The 8,930-nt window shown below is 38.5% G+C and overlaps 2 protein-coding genes across 2 annotated transcripts in view; one reads left to right on the top strand and one right to left on the bottom strand.

Moving 5' to 3' along the window:
* The window catches only part of chmp4c (charged multivesicular body protein 4C), a 5,328-nt gene extending 3,110 nt beyond the window's left edge, over nt 1-2,218 (bottom strand). The window contains exon 1 of the mRNA XM_008396719.2: nt 1,737-2,218. Within this exon, the coding sequence (XP_008394941.1) occupies nt 1,737-1,965 (229 nt within the window). The 5' untranslated portion in view covers nt 1,966-2,218. The remainder of the gene's footprint in view (nt 1-1,736) is intronic.
* Nucleotides 2,219-3,951: 1,733 nt separating this feature from the next.
* Nucleotides 3,952-8,854, top strand: zfand1 (zinc finger, AN1-type domain 1). Its single transcript, XM_008396718.1, has 8 exons — nt 3,952-4,078; nt 4,428-4,470; nt 4,793-4,832; nt 5,051-5,178; nt 5,293-5,384; nt 5,880-5,998; nt 8,094-8,249; nt 8,594-8,854. Exons 1-8 carry the CDS (start codon nt 4,024-4,026, stop codon nt 8,768-8,770), a joined length of 810 nt encoding a protein of 269 aa, XP_008394940.1. The 5' UTR covers nt 3,952-4,023; the 3' UTR covers nt 8,771-8,854.
* Nucleotides 8,855-8,930: the final 76 nt, after the last annotated feature.

Here is an 8,930-nt window from a genome sequence, read left to right as displayed (position 1 = left end):
CTGGTCTGGGGTTGCTTTAGGATCTGGTCTGGGGTTGCTTTAGGATCTGGTCTGGGGTTGCTTTAGGATCTGGACAAATTGCTGTACGTGACGGAATCATGAAAGGCAACATTCGTGACTACACTAAATGGGTTATAAAACTGGAAAAAAAGTCATCTAATCTACAAATACCAGCAAGTAACAACGTTCAAACAAAGGATTATTTCTGAGTTGTCTAGTCGCAGATCAGAAACTTTTAACTTTGACCCAAAAATCAAAAAGGAAATATGTAAAGAAGAAAACATGTTTTCAGAGCACTGTATGAGAGAGGCAATGAGCGAGGGGGGAGTCTGAGACAAGCCAATCACAGTTGCCAGAGAAATTTACCTCAGGTGAAAAAAAATGTTTGTATCTGAAACGAACTGAGTTCAAGGTCGATGGATTTAAATACCTGACATTCTGCTGAATAATGAATAAAAGCAGTTCCACATTCAAATGTTGACAAAATAAACATCAACATTACAATAATTCAATATGCATTGTAATGTTTAACACGGAATTACGTCTTTATCTAAAGTCCAATATTGGATGGCTTCATATTGACAGCAAGATTCCAGGTCAGTATCTGGAGAAATATGTTTTGTTTGCAGCCAGGGTTTATTTAGTTTTATTAATACATTTTAGCTGTTGCTAAAGTGGGCAGGAGAGCAGAGAATCTTCAGAGTCTTTGGTTCATGCTACACATTTTATCAGTGGGCCTGAGAGAGTTTTCTACAAATTCATTCATCGATTAATGCACAGATGCAATTCCTGACTTGTTGCTGCACGCTGTCAGTCAGCAGGCTTAAAGAAGGCTCCTCCACTTTCCATTCACTTGCAGAAGATTAATAAGTCTCAGAATACTTCAGGTGATGATTTGTGGTAAAACCCTGGCAGTCACGTTTATCCCTTTCCATCGTCTGTCGGACAAGCGTCGGGTGTGTCCAAAGACCAGACACGGGGTTCCTCCCTTTACATTGCTGCATTTATTTTTAGTCTTTGGTGATTCACAGAAAATGCAGCAAAGAACACATTTTTGCATTGGGTAGAGCTCCACAGGAAGGACAAATTGTTGCCAATTGCTTCTCTATTAAGATCCATTCCTACATTTTTTGGATCATTTACATTTTATGGTGCAGATAAGAATAGCAGGAAATGTTATAAAGGCCATGTTTTCAGTAATCCAATACTGCATTCCATCTGCCTCCACCTGCTGGATGCACGGGGGTGCAATAAAAACAACGGATACCTTCAGGTTAAACTTGTTACAAATTAATGCTCCAACGATTCTGAGTTAATTGTGAAAAGGCGCTGATTTTGAGAATGAAATTTGTGTTCAGAAGTTTAAACTCAAGTTAAGACGAGGAGGAGAAATGGAAGAATAAACCTCTGGTTGCGTTTTTAATATAGTTTCTAAAGCCAGATACAGGAAAAGGACAATATCTGAGACAAGTTGGACAAGAAACGTTCACATTCATGTTTGTCATTTCATTTGAATTATCACAAAGTAAAATGACAAAAGCTCACTTTAGAGTACCATATTGCTATCCCTGTCTGTTTACATGACTTGGACTAAAAATGTGATTGTGACTCAAGAGGCAGTTATTCAAAACAACTCTTTATGAAAGCTATTATTACGTGGAGAGTTTAAGCTCGAATATATTACTAAACCATGACTTAAACGAAGAAAAAGCAGAAACCCCATAATGCAGACCTACCCCTCTTGTTTTTGGTGCCGTGCTTCTTGGCTGTGGCTACTTCTTGCTCTATCCTCTTCTCCAGGTATTCCTGCTTCTTCGTCAGCATTTCCTCGGTTTCCCGGAGTCTGTGGATGGCCTCCTGCGGACTCGGCCCTCCTTTCGACCGGTGGTGTTTGGACTTTGAGGAAGAGCTGGATGATGAACCCGAGCTGGAGCTACCTTTGAAAAGCTTCGAGATTTTACTCATTTTCAGACTTTTTCTTCTTCTTTTCTTTTATTTATTCTTTTTTTTTTTTTTTTTTTTTTACTGTCAACTGCTTAAATAGTCCAAAATAATCAGACGCGAACTCGATGGAGTCCGAGAAAGTGACGGCCTTCTATATTTCCCTTGACTCCCCAGGTGGGTGTTGTATTGCAGATTTTCCTGTTCGACGGCTTCGTGAGGTTAGTTCAAACCAGCCAGTGAGCACCTATGGACACACCTGTCAGCGTTACCTGCACCCGTGACGTCATGATACCTTTGTCTGCCAGAGTTAACCCTTTACACGTTTTACTTTTAAGACTAAATAAAACTAAATAAATTATGTAAGTGCGTTGTAACATTATTTCCCCTTTCCCATAGTTTATAAAATAAACACTAATCATTTATTGTATTTTTCTTAGGTCATAATAGGCTACTCTGAGTCTGATCAATAATAACAAAGAGTGTATACTATTACCGTAGGGATATATTTGCAGTTTTGTTTTTATTTAAGTTTATGTAAACACCATCAAATATCCCACACAATTGAAAGTAATTCGACGAGTAAGTGCATAAGCAATGTATATATTTTTTTTTACTTTTTCAAAATAAATCTTTATTTAGTTCAGTTGACAAACACTGTCAATTATGCAACAAACTATTAAAACATCCTAACAATGAACACGTTTAAATGAACTGTTAAAGAAATAGACAAATATAAAGCATTCTCACTAACAATATTTATTTTTATTTTATTGCAGCAAATACATCCATGAGCGCCACAAAAAGTAGCGATCAGATGAGAATAGCATGACATACAAGCTTATCTTGGGGCGCTACAGTAAAACTGCAGACCATAATACAGTTCCAGGAGTTTTCATTTAGAATTTTTGTTACATAAATAAGTATGTAATGAAATTATGTGTCCTAATTATGTAATAAGATACATTACATATTTATGGAACAATTTCTTTGCACAGATTACTATGACATGGAAAGGGGGAATTGTCACATGTTTAGGTAACAAATTCAGCATCATAGGAAAAAACAAAAACAATCTCATACCAGTGATGAAGCAAGTAAATGAAACTAGGGAATACTTTGCAACAGATGGAACTGGTCAGTTCCTGCAGTAGCGCAGCTGAAAATGAGGAGTGTGACAAACACTCCGATAGAAGCATTTCAATTAGAGTATTTCAGTCAAAGGCAGCCATTAGGTTAGGGCAGCAGGCTATTCTAACGTTTTCTTCAGTTAAATTACTTGTCATGTTGGTGAATGTCTGTAACTGAATCACTGTACTTTTAAGAAATATTAAAGAACCGTACATTTGTGTGTTCTATTTTTTCACGACTGTAATTTCGACTCCGTGCCACTCGGTGTCGGTAACACACCAGGACGTTCCTTGTCAACCATAAACCACAAAGGCAGCCAGCCGGCACTCGATTTTGACGTGCGCCACGACACAAGGCGTTACGGCGCCCTGCTTTACAATCTTCTTTCAACATAAAAGGGCACCTCCGGTTTATGTTTGATTCACACTTTAAATTTATTTCCAGCGGCTATAAAAGTTTAAAGCGTTGTGTTTATGCATTTGCAAAACGAAATTATTTATCTGAAAATAAATTAAAATATAATGTGTGAAAAATAAATCCTGTAGAGGTGTCCCTCTGTCACCCTGAAGTGAGAGAAGTCACTGGTAACATTTTGTTTATGGAATCAGAAATATCTTTTCCCTGTCAAATGTCACCAATTTTGATTGTGGTCGAAATATGTGGTTTACAGGATTTGTTTTTCACACAATATATTTTCATTTATTGTCAAATAAATAATTTCGCTTTGCAAAAACATGAAAAAAAAAACTTTAAACTTATATAGCCGCTGGAAAGAAATCTAAAATATGAATCAAATATAAACCGGAGGTGCGCTTTTGTTTTGAAATGAGATTGTAAAGCACTGTGCCGTAACGCCTTGTGTCGTCGCGCACGTCAAAATCGAGTGCCGGCTAACTTTACTGCTATTTCTGAAGAGCCCAGTAGCCTTACCTTTGTTAATAGTGCTAGCTAATGGCTGAATTAGACATTGGTAAACATTGTCAGGTTGATTCCTGCAACCTGAAAGGTTCGTTGTGATTTCCCCAGAACGGTTAGAAATAAACAAAATATTAAATAGTTTTTTTTTAAAGCATGATTTGGATAATGTCTTCTTAGCATGCTTAGCCTGTTAGTTAGCAGTCGTCTTCCTTAGCTTTCTTCACTAGCAGGAAAGCTAGCGGCTAATTAGCTTAGCAGCTGCTGGAGTAGACTCCACCTTTAAACTTTAACAAAATGTTTGCATTTTTAATTAAATTATTAATTCAAATAAAATGTAGTTTAATCCGTTTATTTACTACTCGTCGAATATAGTCATTGCAATATGTGTAAACTAAATCACACCAATTTGATTTGGTTTGTTTTCAACACTTATACAGATTTTCTTCCATTTGTGTGCGACTCTTGCAGTGGTGTTTACTGGTACGTTTTTCATTTTCCCGTCCATTTTACTTGCAGTTTTATTACTTTAAATATCAAACAAGAGACTGGTCATATTATGTAAACATTTAGACTCAACCAGCTGGACTCAACCATTTTTGACATTTGAATTATTATAGAAACAATTTTGAACAATTATAGTTTCTTTTAATAAGCATCTAAGGTGCAAGTAGTTTTTGTAATTAGAAAGATATTTGTTCAGATTGTATATGGAAATAAAGTCTTAAGTTAGAAATGGAAGAAAAGCACTAACTGTGCAGTAAAGATTGTGCTGTCCTTTTTCTTTTACATCTGTCCTGCACAGTCTCGAGCACAGAAGCAGAGAAGCCCACTCATGTCCAGAGGTAAAAGTCTTTATTTATGGTCAGGAAACAGCTTGTAGCTTTCCTGCAGCCTTAGAACTGATAAGTGCTTCTTTGATGAGCTTATAGTACTTTCTTTCTGTCATAAGTGGTTTTCTTTGCTAAGATTTGGACTACTTTAACAGAGTTACCTCAACTGTAAATCTATTACAAGCAATGACTGTGTTTTCCTCATGATGTTCTTTTACTCTTTGCTTTAGGAAACTGGAACAACGGAAACTAAGACCACTGGTGGCAGCACGAGTTATCTCTGCTCGTTTGAAGACTGTAAGGGCAAAGAATTGCTACCAGTTTTATGTCCGCAGTGTGAAAAACACTTCTGTTTGGCGTAGGTTTTTTTTATTTATTGTTTTGTAGATTTCAAAAAGTGAGGGGAAGGGTTCCTTCTGTGTTTTATTTTTGAATCATTTACTGTTCTGTTTCTTTTTTTTTTTTTTTGCAGCCATCGTCATCAAGATGATCACAAGTGTGAGAAGTTGGAGGTCCAGAAGCCTCGAATGGCAGCCACAAAGGAGCTAGTGCAGAAGATTTTAGGTCAGGCAGTGATTCTTTTTTGAATCTCTTCTTTGTATGAATTCAGATGGCAATTTTTTTCTTATCGTACAATACACAAGCATTTGTACCCTTCAATCTCTTGAATTTAGATTTTTATTGCTGTCCTTGTCTAGTCTGTAAGATTAGGTGAATGACCAACAACTGTATTTATATTACTAATACATTACATATATTTGGTAAATAAATAACTTCTTAACTAACTTAAGAAGTTATTTATTTACTTATTAGATGAATTTTAGTTGCACCAGATTGTATCAGGGAATGTCAGAGTAAAGGGTATGGTTAATGGATTAAGATTTGTGTGGGTGTGGGTGTGGGTGTGTGTACTCTCTATTTTATGTGCCATTTCAAAGTTATTTATGAATGTGACAAAACTGTAAAAAAAAATGGTTATGGGTTATGAATACTTCTGCAGGACTGTAGATCCAGAAATGTAACCACTTCTGCATATCATTTCTGTGTCTTTCTGTTCAGAGTCAAAGGATGGATCCAAAAGCAAAGGGCGCAGAGGAGCAAAGAATGCTGCCACTGCAGCAAAGGTTGCCCTTATGAAACTGAAGCTGCATGCTGCAGGAGACAAGGGACTGCCACAGGTAAAATCAGCTCCACATCCCACTGTAATTGTTCACTTCATTTGTTTGATTTCAGTATTTTCCATATTTTCCTTCATTCCCTCTTCCGTTGTCTAAAGCAGGGGTCCCCAAACTTTTCCCTTTGAGGCCCACATAACTTTTCCCTTCTCTGGTGGGGGGCCGGAGTCAGTTTGTAACAGAAAAAGTGTGACGATTGCAGGAGTGCCTAAATGTAAAAATATATTGTTTTCCAGAAAGCACAATCAAATAACCCTCTCTGGGTTCTTCACAGAATAAATCCAGGAAGGATTATAGTCCGTATTTTCCGAACTATGAGCCGCACCGGACTATAAGCCACAACCCCATTTTTTATTTTTATTTTTTAAACCAGTAAACATACACATATTAGCTGCAGATATCTCTGCAGAACTGTAGTGTCCGAACGGTAACTGTAACAGTAAAAGTGCTGATCATTCGTGTCTGTTACTAGCATGTGCTAAATCAGTCGTCCCAACCTGTTTATTACCGCGGACCGTCGAGACTTGGAAATTTTGTTGCAGCCCGGGATGAACAGTCAGATAAGGCTTCTGCATGTTGGTGTTCCCACTAAATACTGAATATGCTCTATTTGGGTTTTCTTGGCCCTTTTATCGCAGCCTGTGGGGTTTTTCCTGACTTGGAGCGAGAATACGACCTGTTGAATGTGACAGGTAGCCATTCAGAAAGCGCGGTGACGTAAGAACAGAGGGGAATCCCAAACAGCTGACATATGAGCAACTGAGAGTCTGGTGGATATCGGAGATGATATGTGGAAATGTTTATTATTAAATCTWAAAGGTCATTATTATGTTTATTCAGTTAAAAATGTTAACTATGAAAAAACATATTCACCTCCAAATCATAGTGCAGCAAATAGAGCGGCTGCTCCCGTCGTCTTTCATCCACCGCCTTTTCTTTTTCTTTTTCTTACATCTTTTATCTCTTAAAATGACTCCACAAACTATCACTATTGCTTCTACATCGTCATCCATGTTTGCTTATTCTAAATTTCCGCTATGTTTTTTTTTTTTTTGGGCCGGGGGGTGGTTACTGGATTATCCTCTGGAATCGGGATGTTCGTGACTGGAATCGGTTCGTGCCGTGTGGCTGAACACGAACCGATCGAACCTGTTGTTCTTTTATCAGCTCTGTGGTCACAGAGGTTTGGAGAATAGGCCGGCAAGTCTTAAATTTTGCCGTCTAAACCAGACTTAAGACTCAAAAGCTCTACTCCTCTCCTCTTGACCACTGCCCAAACGCTCTGACTCTGGTCGCTATGGTAACGTTTATATATCCCTTCAAAATAAGATACAGAAGCGCCACAAAAACGAACATTTTACTTTCGTGAAAATTTTAACTCACGATAATGACTAACGGAGCCCTGAGCTTGTTTCTCTGCAACGAGACGGTCCCATCTGGGAGTGATGAGAGACAATAACACCAGAGCTGAGTTGCTTGAGCACAGCCTGCTTGGTCTCTACGTGGCGAAGCAGCTTGAAGCTTCATTGCCTCATTAGCAGCCGGTCGCCGCATGTTACGCAGAGCGGGCTTATAATGTGGGAATCACCTACCGGTCCAGGACAAATCCATTCTCCTGTCTCTTCTCTGGGCCTTTTCCTCTTTGCTAAGAAACTTTCCAAAGACGTCTGATCTGTTTCTTACTCATTTTGCTGCTTGTGGGCTCAGTGTTGGTGCGCAAGTAACCAGACTTCCAATGATTCACTTCCTGCTAAAGAGCCCCCTGGTGGATGAAGAAAAATCCACATATAAACGGCTTGTAGTCCGGAAAATACGGTATATGAAAAAAAAATCTAAATGCTCTCTGGTATTGTTCAGGGGGCCGGATCAAATGTGGAGGCGGGCCGGATTCGGCCCGCGGGCCGTAGTTTGGGGACCACTGGTCTAAAGCATCCCTCCTTCCTTTATTTGAGCCTTTTTATGTTAATATGGATTTAAACGAATGAGAACTTCAAGTAAAGTGTAACAAAACCCAGAATTTTGATTTAGAAAAATTGCAAGAACACTGACGTTACACTACTTGAGCCTTGTTGTTGTTGTTGTTATCTATGCTTTCCAGACAGAAAGAACCTATTTTCAGGTTTATCTGCCAAAAGAAGCCAAAGAGTGCAGCCGGCCCATGTTTTTCTCTTCAAAATGGAGTGTGGGTAAAGTGGTGGATTACGCAGCCTCTACAGCCAGCCTCAAGAACAACAACAATGTTCTGACAGCCAAGGTAAACAGAGAAAGACATCTAAGAAATACATTTGGACACTTTAATGTTTAAAGTAAATGAAGCTGGAATGTAAAATCGTGGGTACGATCAAAGTCATGGAAATCATGATTATTTAACATGTGACTAGATCACTTTGAAAATATTGTCCATTGTAATGTTTTTGTGGTTGCGTAGAGGCAAAATAAAAATGTAATGGAAATCACATTTATTTCACAGGACTATTGGAGTGACCTTGCAATTTGTTTTATTGATGCATATGACCCCTAACAACAAACTAAGTTATTGGCCTCAGTTTGTTGTTACTGGTCATATGCATCAATATCAACTCATTTCTCCATTTGCAGAAGCTGCGTCTCTGTCATCCTGAGACAGGCCAGGCTCTCCAGATGGACGACTCCCTGCTCTCTCTGCTGGCTCACCCAGACGCTCCGCTGCATAACGGGGGAAATGTGATCCTGGAATACTTGGACAACGAATGCACAGGACTAGAGGATGTTTCTGACTATATCGCTCAGACCTGACTTAGGAGTGTCATGGACGTACAGATGGATTATATGCGCAAACTACTTTTTATGTGAATAAAAACATTGTATTGTATTTGTGGAGCTTGTTTTTATATTGGTGATTTGTGGGGAAAGTTAATTTAAGTTTGGATCTATGTAGTTATAGCCTTGGATTTAA

This window comes from Poecilia reticulata, linkage group LG20, assembly GCF_000633615.1.
Source record: "Poecilia reticulata strain Guanapo linkage group LG20, Guppy_female_1.0+MT, whole genome shotgun sequence".
Lineage (NCBI taxonomy): Eukaryota > Metazoa > Chordata > Actinopteri > Cyprinodontiformes > Poeciliidae > Poecilia > Poecilia reticulata.
Note: the sequence above shows the minus strand (reverse complement) of the source record. Positions and strands in the feature narration are given on the sequence as shown.

Coding starts and splice junctions, on each gene's coding strand:
- zfand1 (XM_008396718.1), top strand. CDS start 4,024: ATGGCTGAATTAGACATTGGTAAACATTGTCAGGTTGATTCCTGCAAC. Junction 4,471..4,792: donor TCTTGCAGTGGTGTTTACTG/GTACGTTTTTCA, acceptor TGTCCTGCACAG/TCTCGAGCACAGAAGCAGAG. Junction 8,250..8,593: donor ACAATGTTCTGACAGCCAAG/GTAAACAGAGAA, acceptor CTCCATTTGCAG/AAGCTGCGTCTCTGTCATCC.